At 45.1% G+C, this 17,196-nt stretch overlaps 1 protein-coding gene across 4 annotated transcripts in view; it reads right to left on the reverse strand.

The window, feature by feature from the left end:
* Window positions 1-1,434: 1,434 nt before the first annotated feature.
* MFSD12 (major facilitator superfamily domain containing 12) overlaps window positions 1,435-17,196 on the reverse strand; it is a 35,671-nt gene continuing 19,909 nt past the window's right edge. The window contains exons 2-10 of one of the 4 annotated variants that reach the window (XM_054981860.1): window positions 12,482-12,692; window positions 10,427-10,547; window positions 9,793-9,990; window positions 8,270-8,362; window positions 7,520-7,612; window positions 6,596-6,766; window positions 6,083-6,172; window positions 2,703-2,833; window positions 1,435-1,927 (exon numbers count right to left, since the gene is read on the reverse strand). In XM_054981860.1, coding sequence (XP_054837835.1) covers window positions 1,924-1,927; window positions 2,703-2,833; window positions 6,083-6,172; window positions 6,596-6,766; window positions 7,520-7,612; window positions 8,270-8,362; window positions 9,793-9,990; window positions 10,427-10,547; window positions 12,482-12,692 — 1,112 coding nt within the window. In that variant the 3' untranslated portion in view covers window positions 1,435-1,923. Of the gene's footprint in view, window positions 1,928-2,702; window positions 2,834-4,996; window positions 5,077-6,082; window positions 6,178-6,595; window positions 6,767-7,519; window positions 7,613-8,269; window positions 8,363-9,792; window positions 9,991-10,426; window positions 10,548-12,481; window positions 12,693-17,196 lie in introns of those variants that run through there. The other 3 variants (XM_054981859.1, XR_008597117.1, XM_054981861.1) reach the window with 3 other exon arrangements.

Raw genomic sequence — 17,196 nt, forward strand, 5'->3', positions numbered from 1 at the left:
GAGATAGCTGCTAGGGAACATCTTGGCACCTGTGAAGAAAGCACTCAGAACACTAAGAGAATTAAAATGGAGTCTCTTTGGTTACAATACATAGGGAAGCATTCTGAACCTGACATATCAGAGGATTTGACAGGATGTTTGAATAACCAGTATGTGAAGGAAAGAGCAGGCAAAGATTTTAATCGTTTACAGTTGTCCCCAACCTTTTTGAACCTGTGGGCACCTTTGTTATTCTGATACAAGATGGTGGGCTCAACTACAAAATGGCCGCCTGGGGAGGTGGAGCCAGTCACAAAATGGCTGCCAACCACAAAATATCAGGGAGTGAAGTCATAACTGTAATAATAACCTTCAACATTTCAGGCAGAAGCTTTCTTTAACAGGATGCCTTTTAAAATGAATATAATGTCTGAAAATATTTTCGTCCATACACACAGCTTACCTTCAGTCGCCCAAGCAAGATCCTTGTGCTGTGGTAGCAGCTGCTGCCAAAGCAACCTTTAAAAAAATCTGTACAGATACCTTGCTAGGTAAAATTCCCACCTGATCCCGCCCACTTTCAAGCACACTTGGTGGGTGTCAGGAAATGTGTGGGCAGGCGCAATGGCACCCATAGGCATCATGTTGGATCCCTTGGTTCACAGAAAGGGAAATGAGAGAGGTGAACAGCTGCCAGGGATCTAAATGCAAGCTAAATGCAGATTTGTGCAAGTACATTAAGACAACCTGGACAACCAAGACTGCTGACAGGAAGAAACTTAATTCATTTGAAACATGATGCTGGAGGAGAGTTTTACATATACCATGGATGGCCAAAAAGACAAGTAAGTGGGTTCTAGATCAAATCAAGCCTGAATTCTCCGTGGAAGCTAAAATGCCGAAATTGAGGCTATCGGACGTTGTAACATCAAGAGAAGACAAGACTCACTGGAAAAAGACAATAATGCCAGGAAAAGTGGAAGGCAGAAGGAAGAGAGGAAGACTCCAAACGAGATGGCTTGACACAACAAAGGAAGCCATGGCTTCCAGTCTGCAAGATCTGAGTAAGTCTGTTAATGATAGGATGATGTGGAAGCTGTTAATTCATAGGATTGCATAAGTCAGAAGCAACTTGACAAAACATAACACACACAAACACATTAAGATAACCTCAAAGGGTGCTCCTGTGTATATTTATTACTTATTGTGAGACCTCCCATGTACCACTTTCTAATGAAAGACTCACAACAACCAGTGTTTGGACTGCAGAAACTTGGATTATTAATTGTATCATTAACCAGTAATGTTAAATTGTATATTTTTAGTTGTTCCCACAAAGTCTCTTATATTAGTTCTCCATTTGATCTCTCGTTCTGAATTTTGACATAGATCACTCTTTAATTATTGAAGGTTCCTAACCCCCTGTCTACGCCAACACCCCAAAGCCATCACAAATCAAGAGATTAAGATTGCTTTATTTTTTAAAAAAAACTTTATATATCGGTTTTTTGTTTTTTTTACAGAAACAAAATAAAACAAAAGACTAGGGAAACACAAAACAAAGTGACCTGTCCATCATGAGGTTGAAAAGGAAGGAAGGAGGGCTGGGAGATTTATTCTGGCACAAGGCAAAGTAAACTAGTGTTAGGTGTGCAAAACTGGCTCACTTGTGAGCGACAAGAAATGTCTGTGCAAAACGTGCGGGAGGCGTGGGGGTGATGGAAAAAAATAGTCCATGGAAGGAGGAAAAAAATTCAGGATAAAATTCAAGGCTCATCTGGGCTCCTTGTCCTCCACAATGAGTCCCTCCCCTCGGTAGCTCCCCCGCCCCCTCCGCCTCCATCCTAGGAAATGGCACCTCAGTTGACTACACGGGCGTCCTCTTCTTCCTCAGGAGGCCCAGGCTGTCCTGGACTCGAGCCTGCCAGTCCCATAATGGAAACATCATCTGCCGGGAAAAGAAAATGAAATAAGTAATTGGCAGAAGTGCTACATCAGCTTTTTGTGTCTGCGCACACTGGGCCTGGAATTTTATTTTTTTTAAAAAAGGTCTTCTGAGCAGCATTTCAAAATTCCTCTGCTTCTTTTTATTGGGTTTTTTATAAAAGTGTCTAGCCCTTACAAGAAGTTTTGAAACTTGCATACAGTTAGCGAAGTAGGGTTACTCACTTTGGTAGGCAATCTCCTGACCTCCAATTCAGTCTCCCACTAATGCTCAATGGGAGGGCGGTATGGGTGGGCTGAAATGGCGTCCTGAGATTTTAAGACACCACTTCCAGCTCCGCAACCAGAAATGATTTTGCTGTATCGTGGGATGCTCTAGAATTCACCCCAAACTATGGTAGAAATCAGAATTCTGGGTGAATTAGAGCATCCCACTGCACAGTGATGTCACTTCCTGTTATGTTGCTGGAAGTGATGTCATGGTGTTGCCTGGGACACTATTAGGGTGAGTCTCTGACCCCCTTCTCTGCCCTCCCTCATCTACATACAATAGTTTGGGGGGAGGGAAATCCAAGGGAGAGAACTTGTAGGCTTGATCCAACTGCCAGCCATACTTCACCCAGCCACACCCCTGCTGCAAGGCATCACTTCCTGTTAGTAGGTCAGAACCAAATTTGTAAGTGTCAAAGACAAGTAGTGAGATCTGAGGCCAGTCCCCTTGGCCCCCAGCCACCTCCCACCCCCTCCACTGCCCTAGTCTCTCTCTCAGTCCTACTTACGGAATCGGATACGTATGGGCCATATCATGATGCAGGCGAGGAACAGGGTGGCTACCACGGCAATGCCACCAGTGACAGCTACCATCACCCAGTGGTAGAAGGCCAAACAGCTGGGGCAGCACAGCATCGTTCTGCGGGGTGAAGAGACATAAGGAGGGAAGAAAGAGCAGAGCAAGATCTTCTCAGCTCCACCAGCCAGAAGCAGATCTGTAACACACACGGCTCATCCCTCACACATGCCAAAAGGACTGAAGGACACAAGGTGCACCCAACACAGAGGCCTAAAACTGCATTTGTTTCTGAAAGGTCTGTTGACCGCATAATAAACTTGATGGTGGTAGTTGATTTTTTAAAAATAACAAAAAACACCACCACCAGCTCCATTGGTAATTCATTACCTCTCATCTCTTTAATTACAATTAAGTTCTGCTCCCCAAATGGGAAAATTATTGGGCCAAAATATATGTCTTCCTTTTTAGCCTGACAACACCAACATTTTGCTGTATCTAATCTATAGATATCTAAACTACAGATACCAGTGGAAATGAATCTTATAACGACTTCATTTCACAAATAAATTAATCACATTCTTATTAATATTATCTCTCAGCCATTCCCCCCTCCCCCTTTGTAGAAAGATCTGTCTTGTCTATTCATGGTGCCATTCTCCAGATATAGGTATCCACAGATGGGGCTATGTTGAGAAGTAGATATATTAGTATCTGGCAAACCCACATACCTCCTTTAATTTAATCTAAGAGTAGGGCTTTTTTTCAGGGGGAACGCAGGGGAACGGAGTTCTGGAACCTCTTGAAAATGGTCACATGGCTGGTGGCCCCGCCCCCTGATCTCCAGACAGAGGGGAGTTTATATTGCCTTCCGTGGAGGGCAATCTAAACTCCCCTCTGTCTGGAGATCAGGGGGCGGGGCCACCAGCCACGTGACCATTTTCTCTGAGGGCAACCCACTGAGTTCCACCACCTCTTTTCCCAGAAAAAAAGCCTTGTCTAAGAGCATATTTTGATACAACTGGTTGCTTGTTACCCAATATCAGACTTACTAAAACTACTGTCCATATTAATCTGGCTGTGATAGATCTCTCCCTCCTTTTACTAACAAAATGATCTTTGCCTCTCTCCATGAATTCACTATATGATTTTCAGCAAACCCTCTCTCAACAATTTCAACAACGGTTGCCTCACGATCTCTTTACTTCGTTAAAAATAATATACTGCTAGGAAGGTTATCCATTCCCAGAGATTTGCTTGAAAACTTTGAATAGCTCTTTGCAATTCTATTGCAGTAATTGGTGTCAATTTTTTTATGATGGTTTTCCTTAAAAAATATTTTTACTTGTACCTCATGGAGAAGATGACAAATCTCTGAAAAAAACTCCTAACAACCACTTTACTATCTTTCCCATAGAATCCACAGCTTGACCACACTGATTTTCGGGGTTTTTTAATCTACGAAAGTGACTTTTCATGGTTTTCATAGAATATTTTTTAAAAATATGGCCTAAACAAGGGGTGGGCAATTGTTTTGGCTCGGGGGCCACTTTGTGGGAGTGGAGGTTAGCAGAGGGACGCACCTTTTAAAATGATTGCATTCATTAGTTAACTTTGCATTTCAGAAAAGGTATAAATTGTATCATAAAAATCAATAAATATAAATTAAATAAAATAGTGGTAGTTTTATTCAATTTATTTATTGTGCTAATTTCATATCATCTATAGCTGCAAGCACATTTAATTTTAGAATCAGTTTAATGAAACAAATGTACCCTATCATACTTTTCTACTGTCTTGACGGGCCACAAAAAACACTGTAGCGGGCCGCATGTGGCCCGCGGGCCAAAATTTGCCCACCCCTGGCTAAACCCATCTTTATCATTCCAGGCCACTACAAATTAACCATTTCTCAATAAATGTATCTGATTGTACATTAATCTCTACAAGACTTCTATACTGATACATTAATTTAGACTAAGTGCTATTTCAATTCGCAGAATCCAATCATTTATAGCAGTTGCTTTGTGATTTTCATTGGGAAGTGATACTTTATTAACAACAGTATGACAATGTAACTATTTCCCCATCAATGGCTAAGATAACGGAGCAACATAAACTAGAGCTTCTAGAAGCAAACTGTATCCTGTGAGATCATTAAAAATATTCAGAATCTCGGTGCCAACAGAGGTGCAGAATATAAGCAGAACACACACCTAGCTGACCTAACCATTGGCTATTAGCCAGGATACGTAAATGGAGCCTCCATGATCAGAAGCAGTGTACCTCTGAATGAAAGTAGCTCAAGGAAGGCTTTGGCGTCTGTTTCCCTGCTTGTAGGCCTTGCGGGGTCATCTGGTCAGCCCCTGTTGGGAACATGATGTTGAACTAATAGGAGGGAAACAAAAACCCTCCCCCAGCATCCGGTTTCAGAGGAAGACTGCTGTTGAACATGGAGGCTCCATTCAGAAGTTAAGAATCCCATCTGGTTCTCAGTTCCACCTATGCTGAACTGCCCCTCAAAAATAAAACCTCTTAAAAAAGGGGTTATCAGATATATTTAGAAATATTATAGTTCTTTGTTTTCTTTGAGGGAGGAGGAAAACTATTACGTTCAGTTATGTAATATATTCTGATCTTATCTTCCATGCAGCTTAAATTTGTTAGTATATTATCATATAGCTTTTACTATTCTTTATATTTTATATATTCTTTCCAATGTAGCCTAATATATTATGTATAAGGTTCTATGCGATTTCAATTGTTATTGCTATCTTTTTTTTCCTAAATAAAATCTTATTAAAAAGTGAAAAAAGACTTCCAAATATCTCTACTGCTTTACCCATTTCTTAGCTTCACTCTCCCTTACATTCTCAGCGTTCTTTAAACAAAAAAAGAACAGCTTTGCAAATTAGTACATGGATATCCGCAACTAGGTGTGTTTGTTTTTAAAGGAAACAGCTACGCTTCTTTATTCAAATTATTTCAATACTGTATGACAATTAAAAAAACAATTATTTTTTAAAAAAATTAAATATAAAAAAAAAAGAGTCCCATCTGGTTCTGATTTTATCCAGTTCTTTTAAACTGCCCCATCTTCTCCCACAAGACTACATGCCAGGCACCAACATCAAAGAAAGCCTAAAGAGACTTGAAAATACCAAAGGCAACCAACGTAAACAACGGAATAAGAAAGACTTTCAGCTGACCCGAAGTTTCAAAAGTTGGGTCCCTCCCCGCAACACACACCTCCAATTAAAGCTGCCAGGCAGGCAAAATCAACCCGACGGGTGAGCTACTGATTTTCTGGGGGGCTCTTTTGCAAGCAAGGCTGGGCCCCCGAACACTCTCATGAGCAAGCCTAGAACTTACGGGCACGGATGGAGGTTCTGGATAAGCATCACTGCAAGGCCATTGGCGACTTTGTCCGTGAAGCTCATGGCCCCGTAAACAAATGCACCGCTGTGCTGTCAAAGGAGACATGAGATGTCAGTGGGCTCCTGTCCTGAGCAGCGCCAAGCACACGCCAAGGCTTCCTGGCCACATCTGCCCAGATCACAGGTTTTCATGCCAACTGTTTTCAATCACCATCACAGTCAAGGGGAGACAGATCAGGCCATCCGCCATCCAAACCCGGCACACTTCTCCCAGCCCCGTCGCTTCACTCTCCATTCCTCCCCCACCATCTCCTTAAATGTCACCAGGCACTGCCCATTCCCAATTCTAGCTTCGCAGTCATAAAGGCTAGAAAACTTGATTTTAAAAAGTTTTGTCTTAAAAAAACCAGGAGTTTCAGGTCGCTGACCACTGCATCTGGATAACAACATTTTGTGTGGCATGACGTCACCCCCCTGCTCCACTCTCCCTCCTGTACACAGCACCTACCGTATTGGCGCCAATAAGGTCGGCAGTCATGGAGAGAGATGTCACGAGGATGGTGGCTGAGCCGGCCCCAAGTAATATGGCTGCCCCATAAACCTGCGCACCCATCTGTCCAGTTAGAGCCACCCAGGAAGCAAACACCAGGATGATCAGCAAACCAAAGAAGTAGGTGAGCTAGCCCAGGAAGAGAGGAAGACATTAGTTTTATTTACTATTTGCATCATTTTATAGTCTGCTTTTCTCACTGAGGGCCAAGCTACAAGTGATGCCTGACACAGGTTGGACACTTGTCAGCTTCCCTCAAGTTTTGATGGGAAAGGTAGGCATCCTGATCTTGCAGCTTGGCTCTCCGACTGCTGTCCAATGGACTTTTCAACTGTCACTTGTCCAACATTCCACCAAGCTGCCTACATTTCCCATCAAAGCTTGAGGGAAGCTGGCAAGTGTCCAACCTGTGCCTTTTGTCACTTGTAGCTTGGCTCTCAGAGTGGGCACTGATCTTAGGCCGAGAAAAGTCTCTACCGCTACCTGCAATGCAAGACCCTTCAACTGGAGGTAGAAAACAGGATCTCCCTGCACACAAAGCATTGTCTACTACTGTCCCATGGCATCTCCCACAATAAGGGCCAAGCTAGAAGTGACAAATGACACTTGAACGGCAAGTGAACAGACTCACAGGTATTCCTCCCTGTTCACTTGCGCTCCGCTTGCACTCCACTCGATCACTACACTTGTGGCTTGGCCCTGAGAGTGGATACATGGAAGAGGCCTAGGGAGGAGCCAGTGTACCGGCCCAGCCAGCACAGGCCCCAAATTTCTGACACACCGTGCAAATAAGTCCTTCTGGAACACACCTGAAAAAGTGTGTCAACATTTTCTTAAGTTAGGTGCCTCCCACCCAATTCCAACCCCTTCCGAGCCACTCACGTTCCTGCCGATCCGTTTGTTCACAGTTTTCATCAGGAAGGAGGAGAGAAAACCACTGATGTACATGACCAAAGGAATGGTGGCGATGTATTTCTGTAAGAAGAGACTGGATCAGGTTCACACCACTGGCTGGTGGGGGGGGGGGCGGGGGAGAGAAGAGCAGCACAGTTTCCGGACATGACCAGAAAATGTTTAGAAAATGAAAATCAGGCTCCCAGGGGGGGAAAATGTCTTGTTTTAATTTTTCTTATTCTACACATGTGGCAATGTTTTTTGTGCAAACTTTGCTAGTCCAGAAATTCGACCTATGCCCTGTTGTTAGCCCTCCAGAGCAATCGGTTAGCGACTGTGTGAGGCAGGATACTGGACTACTTGGCCCACTCTTCTCACCCAGCAGGGATATTCTTATACTACAAACAGGGTGAAAATCTTTTGCTTATTTTAAAGAGGCAGGCATCACATTAAAGGAGCGATCCACAGCACAATCCTACGACAATTTGGAAGGAGAGAAAACCCTTTGCAAAAACTTTGCATCTTCCCAAAATGGCACTTTTGCTATTTTTTTTTTGAAAGGGGAAAATTTGGCTCATCCTTTACTGGTTTAAAAACAAGGTAGGAGCATTCAGAAGTCTACCATCTTCTGCCCCCCAGCCCCAGACCCTGATACCACCAAGAACTCCATTCCCTTGACCCACAGAACTCTTTTGGCAAGTTCACATGGGTAAAGGGACCTTCCGGAGCAGAACTCACCTTTGGGAGCATCAAAGAGTTGGTGAGGTACATGGCGATGTAGGTCTGAGAGAGGTTGACAATGAGCCGCGTGGCCATGTACAGCATCGCCACCTGTCCGGGGAGGAGGAAGAGAGAAGGAGGGGGGTGTCGAATATACAGAGCAGTCTGCACGAGTCTGTCTTCCTGCACCCTAGCCCGGATTGGAGAGTTTGGAAGAAGTCCCTCACACAGCCTCTGCCTGTGTTTCAAGGACAGGGCAGGCTTCACAGAATGGCACCCCCAGTGAGTTGCCAACTGAGCAACAGCAAGGATGGGGCCTCCTACCTGGGCTGCCACCATCCCACACCCAGGCGACCAGCTGCTAAAAGAGAAAAGGGGCAGGTGAGTGGGTCTTCCGGGGTTCCTCTCCTTTACATTTTCTAAACATGCAGGATACAAGAGGAAGTTTCCAGATCTGGGCTCACAGCAGCCATATCAGAGACACTCTAAGCCACCAGGTGCTACAAGCTGGCAGCCAGGGCAGGGCACGGGCAGCACATCAGGGACAACAAACAGACCACAGCTGCCAAAAGGTTTGCAGGACTGACCCATCGCCCTCTTCACCTGCTCTCTGGCACAGGCATATTTTTAGAGCACCAAGGCCATTGTTGAGAACTTATGAACTTAATGAACTGAGCAGCGTGTTCTCTGGTCTTTCCGAAATGCAGCATGCTATATGCAAACAGGCACAAAAAGAACACGCATCCTGCTCAACCAAGCCCCATACCTCTCCGTGCTGGAGTTCTTGGTGGGGGAGAGTGCCCTCAAGTCAGAGTTGACTTATGGTGACCCCTGGTGGGGTGTTCATGGCAAGAGACCAACAGAGGTGGTTTGCCATTGCCTGCCTCTGCAACCCTGGTCCTCTTTGGAGGTCTCCCATCCAATTACTAACCAAAGGCTGACCCTGCTTAGCTTCTGAGATCTGACCAGATCAGGCTCACCTGGGCTAGCCAGATCAGGACACTGGAGTTCTTGCTTAGCTTCCAAGCTCTGACAAGCTCGGGCTAGTCAGCGTTAAGTTTCTTTTTTAAAAAGATGCCTTTATCTTCACTTATGCCTTAGCTTTCTTCCCAATGGGGATCCAAAGTGGCTTACATTGTTCTCCTCATCCATTTTATCCTCACAACAACCCTGTGAGGTAGGTTAGGCTGAGAGTGTGAGAAGCTCGGGCTAGTCAGCGTTAAGTTTCTTTTTTAAAAAGATGCCTTTATCTTCACTTATGCCTTAGCTTTCTTCCCAATGGGGATCCAAAGTGGCTTACATTGTTCTCCTCATCCATTTTATCCTCACAACAACCCTGTGAGGTAGGTTAGGCTGAGAGTGTGTGAAGGTTACCCAACAAGCTTCCATGAACTCATGAGCCCAAAAAATAAAGGAATCAAGGAATGGACATGGAGGTTAATGGCTTCAATTAGCTTTGAGAGACTCCAGGACTATATCTTTCGCTCGTTCTGGGATCGAGGGAAGGAACTGTTAGGGGTATGGGAGCAGTCCAAACTCACCTGGTAGAAGGCAGGTTCTAGAAGCCAGTGTTTCCAGAGGAGGTAGGGCCGAACGGGTCTCTTCTGGCTATCAGACAGCAGCGGCGTGCTCTCCTCGGGTTCAGGTACCCAACTGAGCGGGCGGGTCTTCTCTGGGGTGCCAAGATGAAAGAGCAACGAGGAAATGGCACCCACAGCCACAACAATCAGCGACAAGTTCTGGGAGGAGGAGGAAAATGAAAAAGGCTTGCTGGAAATCAAAAAATAAATAAATGTGCCAGGAATCTCAGGATAGTCCCCGCCTATAAAGGACAAGGGGAGCAGGAGGGTCTCTATTTGATTATTCCCCCCCCCCCGAATTATGGTTCGTTGGTGGGCAATGATGATGGTTTAGCACCTTGCAACAGCTTCCAACTCCCTCCAGCGGGACATTTTGACAGAGGGAAGCCAAAAATCCCTTCCCTAAGAAACGTGCCGAGTTTTAACTGCTTTTAAGTTAGAAAGTTTTAAGTTTTAAGATGCTTTTAAGTTAGAAAGGATGTAAGAGGGAGTCATAATTTACAATAAAGAAACCAGAGTATAAAATATATGGGAATTCATATGCCTCCTCCCCACCTGCCCTGCCCCAAATCCCCCTGACACACCCTCCACTCACCCGAAAGACAGGGATATCTTGGCGGCCGAGGTTCATGGTCCCCCTGCGGCCCACCTCGAAGTGCAAGAGGAGCCAGGCCAGGCCATACACCGTGATGTTCGCCACAACGGTAAAGGCATACCTAAGAGGGGCAAGAAAGCAGCCAGATATTACCCAGGAGCCATAAGCTTTGCTAATAGAGCAAGAAATATTCCCAGAACTTCACATGCACTTTTGGGGTTGGAGCAGTTTTTCAAAAGTATTTTCAGAAATAGAGAAAAAAAATCATTGAATCAGAGTGTTAAAGTTTTATTCCATGTAGACTTTTCTTAAATATAAAATAAAAAATATATGAAAGTTTTGGGTGAAACATTTTCCCCATTTTTAAAAAGGGCTCATTATGGGTGAATCTGGCCTCAAGGTAGCCCCAATTCCAGTCTGAGAGCCAAACTATAAGTGACGCCTGACACTAGTTGGACACTTGTCTGCTTCCCTCAAGTTTTGATGGGAAATGTAGGCAGCTTGGCGGAATGTTGGACAAGTGACAGTTGAAAAGCCCATTGGACAGCAGTCGAAGAGCCAAGCTGCAAGACCAGGATGCCTACATTTCCCATCAAAACTTGAGGGAAGCTGACAAGTGTCCAACTTGTGTTGGTTGTCACTTGTAGCTTGGCTCTCAGACACACAGAATTTTGCAGCCTGCACAAAGTGTACAAGTTAAGCACAGTTATGGAAAAGAAGAATATTCATCTTCCAGTCGCAGTCCTGGCAAGGGAGATAGATAGACCTTGAAAAGCTCATCTCAGATTCCAAAAGGGCAGATGAATTCCATTGGGTGCTTCCTATGCACTGCCAAAGCTCATCTTCACAAACCAGAAGGGCTAGAAGCATGGGTGTGTGTTTTTAAAAATGAAACCCAAGATTTTCAGTTCTCTAGCCAGTAACCAACTTCTGCAGGAATCGCAGCGCACAGTCCTGGGAAAAATTAAATGGCCAAGCTGCTGCTTATCCAATGAGCCAAGCAATTTTTTAAAAAGTTATTTGAAGAGCCTAATACATCCTGCACATTATAGATGAAGCACAACGCTATAAATACGATCCAAGCATACAAAAACTTTACAGGATGGGGATATACCGCTTGCCTGTTCTTGGGCAGGTGCAAATTGCATCAGACTTTTCTGGATGGGATTCTGGATCCCGATCCTTCAGGCAGTAGCCCTAAAGCTGCCCTCGATTCTAGTTTCTGGTATTGGAACGAAAACCCCTATCAAAGGCTGGGGAAGGGGTGGGGAGAAAGAGCAGCAAATGAATTTTGTCCAGAGAAAGACTGCCCTCTGCTGGCAGAAGGTGGATTTGTTCCAAAAGGCAGCATTGCCAAAATTATTTACCACCACCCCACTCCAAAACCTGCAACTAAAATTAGGGGTCAGTGAACTTATCATACAGGGTTATAAGCCATTTTGAGGAGGAAGAAATACTCTGCAGAAGGCGCAACATTTAAAATCCATTCATACTGAATGCAGCGCATGTATTTCTGCAGAATCATCTCAATCGTAGCCACAGTTTTTGCTCCAACTTATCTGGTGTTTGGGGGGAGGGGGGGAGACTGCATTTGCTATTATCTTGTGTATGTTTCCCCTTCCTCTCACATCTCCACACCCAAGCAAGACACAGAGTGCATGCCTGCGATCCTTGGGAGGGGGGCAAAGACAAAGAGAGGGTCTGCACTTCTGCACAGAGGGTCTGCACTTCTGTTGGCTTGTGAAACAACACTGTCGTGTTGTGGTGCCTATTTATTCTGACATTTTGTGGACAATCAAAGATCAAATCTGGGACCTTGTATAGCTTGCAGGCTACTGTCCATATTCACCCATAAAACTGCTTTACGTTTAAATCCAGTGGGTTTTCCCAGTCCTGCTGAGAAAGACCTTTTAAACTGGAGGTGCCAGAGGCAGAACCCAGATCTTCTGCGTGCAAAGTTCATGCTCTGCCTCTGGAGGCCGTGAGTAGACTGCTGGGGTCAGCAACAGGAAGTCACACAATGAGGCTTTGGCCAGCCTCACCTCTGGACTTTACCTGAAGGCCGTGAGTTCCACCTTCTCATGATCGCTGGTGACCAGTTCTGGGATGAGCGAGAGGTGGGAGATCTGGGTAGCCGCCCAGCCAAACTGGAAAATAACCACAAAGGGGATGAAGTAGATGAGGACAGCCCACTCGGGGGTCTTCTCCGAGCAGCCCAGGCAGGGGTTGAAGATGAAAGGGAAGGACAGGAGGACGCTGATGGTTCCTGCAAGTGGGGAAATCCCCCCCCAAAAAAACAAAGCACACGTTGAGAACACTCATCAAGAGAGATCTTACTTATAGCCCAACTTTCTCATTGAAACTCAAGGCAGATTACATGGTGCAAAACAACGTAATCCAATAGCATGAGGTATCAAATAGGCAATGTAATTAGGGCCGTTTCCACACGTCTTACCTGCCTGCGGAACATCGTGCAAAAGATCCGGAAGACAGCGTCTTCTCATGCGAAATCGCGCCAGGAAGACACTGTTATCGCACAAAACTCCCGGATAATAGCGTCTTCTTGGCACGATTTCACGTGAGAAGACGCTGTCTTCCGGGTCTTTTGCACGATGTTCCGCAGGCAGGTGAGACGTGTGGAAACGGCCCAGGACTAGGATTGCAAAAATAAGAAATGGTAAAAATGATCAGACGTGACATGTTAAGCAATACAGAAAACAGAATTACAAAATTTCTGCAAAAGTAGAAAACAAAGCAGTCAGAGAGGATAATACATACAATAAACAGACAATACATGCCATACAGAATGGCATAGACGGCATTTCTGTTCTGTTTATAAAAGCACCTTCCTGAATTGTTCCAGCACACTATAGCCTTATTCCTTTTAGAGAAATGCCCTAATATAGAGAATAGTATAGATGTAAAATAGTATAGAGGAAACTATACTATTTTACATCATTCGCAGGATGAAAGTTACATTTTAAGGTCTCTGTTATCGGCTCTGCAAACCGAAATAACTGAAGGAAGCAGCTGGTGTAGCGCCATCGGAGAAGCCGAAAAAGACAGTTCAGAGTTTGATTTAACACCCTGGGTGCTTTTCAAAACTCAGCCTTAGAAGAAGCTACAAATACGTACATTATCTGACCAATAATATAACCCGAAGAAATGCCAGAAGCCAAAACTCGCATGTTCAAACGTGAATGTTTATTATTAAATTCTCAAACAGGTAAAGAAAAACTAAAGCCCGTTAAAATCGAGAGGGTTTTCTAGACAAGGTGACAGACAGCAAGGAACTGCGAGACAGGATACAATTTGGAAATCATTCTCTCCTCTATGAATCTCACCCTTCTTGGAATTTCCAGTGGGTGGGAAATCAGCTCTCACCCTCCCACCCTCTCCCCCACTCTCAACATTCTGTGCCCCCCTAGAACACGGACCTTCCTGGATCATTTCTTAAGGCTTCTCCCCTACTGGTTAAGGTAACTGGAGAAGCAAGGTAATTATCTGCTTAAGACAAAGGGTATAAAAGGATTCAAACATTAATATGTACACACCAGAGAATCCCCCAAGTAATGTAGAGACTCCCCATCTTGTTAGCAGATGTCTAGGTTTTGCTGATTTCATGATTGACAGATGGGGGGCAATGACTCCACTTTTTGATATATTGATGATACAAAGGTTACATTAGTCATTTTATTGGTCCTAGATATTGTTATTGTACCTTTTGAGAGGTACAGTCCTAACTATTTTCAAGGTTCAGATTCAAGGTTCTGGTATTGACCTATAAGGCCCTGTGCAGACTGGGACCAGCGTATCTACGGGACTGTCTCTCCCCATATATTCCCCGGAGAACACTCCGATCAGGGGACAAACAGCTGTTGGTGGTCCCTGGCCCCAAAGAGGCCACCTAGCCTCAACTACAGCCAGGGCCTTTTCGGTCCTGGCTCCCACCTGGTGGAACGCTCTGTCTGCTGAAATCAGGGCCTGGCAGGATCTACTATCCTTTCGCTGGGCCTGCAAGACAGAGTTGTTCTGCCAGGCATATGGCTGAGGCTGGGCCTCCACCGGCCTGAAAAAAGGGGTGTATAAAATCTTAACCCTCCCTGTGAAGGCTGTCCACCATCCTGTTTTAAATGTGTATTAATACACTGTTGTTTTAATGTAGCTGGATTTTTATTGTATTTTAATATGTTGTTATCCGCCCTGAGCCCGCTCGTGGGGAGGGTGGAACAGAAATTTGAAATAAATAAAATAAATAAAATATTCTGTGCATTGCTCATTCCAGATTTCTTTTGAAACCATTTGCTCAGTGTGGTTGCTATGATAACATTTTTAATGCTGGGTTTCATTTAGATTTATGTTGCAGGCCTTCTCAAATACAACCGTAAGATGCCAGCTATTTTTATTTCTGGCTAATTTCAGATTTTAACTAAAGTGGGCTTCTTTGCCCTTTCAAAGTTGAAAGTTTTTACGCCTGCAACAGTTTTATTTTAATGTACATGATTAGTTTTAACGCAAAATTGCTGATGTATTTAAGATTCTTCCAAGGGAAAAAACATACCATCAGATCAATAGCGTAATCTGAAGGAATACTAAAAAAATCCCAAGCTTACACCTTTTGGCTTCTTCAGAACAAAATGCCCAAATGGCACTTCTTTGCTTACTGGTTTGCAACACAGTAACTCCCCAGAACAGAGAGCTGTCTGAGAGCTAAACTACACGAGACGCTCAACATGTGCCGGGTTCCTGCAAGTTTACCTGGGAAGTGTAGTCAGGCAGCAGCAGCAGGGCCAGAAGGCCAAGAGGGAAAGAGTCAGCGAGGGGAGCTATCCCTTGATGGTTGTGTCTAGCCACTGTGGTAGCAACAGTGGCTTCCGCAGCGCCTTCTGCCACTGCTAGCTGCGTGTCAGCTTCAGGCTCCCCTCGCTGACTCTTTCCCTCCCGTCCTTCTGGCTCTGCTGCTGCTGCCTGACTACACTTCCCAGGTAAACTTGCAGGAACGCGACACGTGTCAGGCGTCTCATGTAGTTTAGCTCAGAATACAATTTGGCCCGCTCCTCCCAGACATCACTCTACGTTACAAGAGGGAGACACCACCTAAGCACAGCGGTAGGTTCCAAGGGGGTGCAAGAAATACGCAGAGGGCAACCCTCCAGCACTGAGCAGGCCAGGAGTGTGCTTGCAGATTGCGCTTTATTCTCTAAGGTACATGCTGTGGGTTGATGATGGGGAAAGAGAAACCGGTTTTACAAGGACAGATGGAACGATAAATCCATCCCAACTGCATGAAAACACATGCAGGATCCAACCAGGCAAGCTGTGTATCTGGTTCTCTCTGCTACCCCCGTCCCCGCTATCAAACAGCCACCCACTCCCACAGCTCCTCTTCAAGCATCTCTGTCTCTCTGTCCACCTTTGATTACGTGGATGCTGCTCCCGAGCCAGTCTGGTTACACAGAGAGATGTGGGACTGGTCTCATGAAGCATCTGCAAAGCATGAGAACAGCACCCAGTACCTGGGGAGGCCTGTCACCTGTGCGGCTTGGAAACACATAAGGCTTCAGACTGCCATGGGAGCATGCCACATGGAACCTTCATGTTCAGAGCAGCATAGCTCAACAAAGGCTCAACAGGAGGTGCCACTGGCAAAGTTCCACTCACAGAACCAGAACCAGAGCGTCTTCGTGGGCAATTTCTGACATCATCGTGCCGCGTGGCGCGATGACATCAGAAATCATGCCACGAAGACGCCCTCATTTTGTGAGTTTAGTGCTATGCCGAGACATGTGAAAATGGCCCTAATCTTTAAAAAGCAGCTTATACACAAGGGGGCCAATTCAGTCATCCAAGAGGCCTTTAAACAACTGGGCCACTCTGGATTTTACATGCTCGCTTGGAAATAGAGGTTGAAGTCACCACAAGCAGGCTAGGAAGTTTTCACAAACTGGGTGAAGTTTCTCACACCCCCACAGCTTTCCTGGCCAGCAGGATGCCACAAATTATGAATGTTGGTCTATGTGCGCAAGGAAACCTTGTTGTGGTCTAGTAACTCCAGTAGCCTCAGGTGCGAGGCAGCACCGAAAGGAAGTTGGCCTGTGAAGCTGATCATATGTCTCAGCCATGCACCCAACAACAGCCAGTCTCACCATGTGCTGCAAAACCCCAAGGTGCTCTACTCGCCAAGGAAGGGCAGACAATGAGGACTGTGTATCCCAGAAGCTTCCACACTTCTGCAACTTTGCAACTTTTTCTAGTACATATAAAATACCTACAGCTAAACAGTGAAAAGAAGGGAATGGTAGAAAGAATGAGAAAAAAAGGAGAGAAAAAGCTATGAAACTGATAATTAATTACTTCCTTCAGAATGCTCTCATAGTTCTTCTCTCCTTAGGAGAGACAGTGTTGTGTAGTAATTAGAGTATCTGACTAGACCCAGGTTTGAATTCCCATTCTGCCATGGAAATTTGCTGGATTATCTTGGGCCACTCACACACACACTACCTCACAGGGTTGTTGTGCAGAGGAAAAAGGAACAATGTAAGTCACTGTGGTGTCAGGTCCAGTGTATATCTAAACTGTACTGACTCCATTTTCTAATGCTTCTAGTGTTTAAGTGCTTTCTTCCCAGGTGCACCAGTTCCCAGGCAGCATTCCCACCGGAGGCGACTGTTTTGTCTAACACCATTCCACCAGGCATTGGCCTTGAAGGAGAGCAGCTTCCCAGGACTGAGAGATGTTGTTTTGAGAACTGTGGGGGGAGGCAAATCCAG

The sequence above is a fragment of the Eublepharis macularius genome, chromosome 5 (assembly GCF_028583425.1).
Source record: "Eublepharis macularius isolate TG4126 chromosome 5, MPM_Emac_v1.0, whole genome shotgun sequence".
Classification (NCBI taxonomy): domain Eukaryota; kingdom Metazoa; phylum Chordata; class Lepidosauria; order Squamata; family Eublepharidae; genus Eublepharis; species Eublepharis macularius.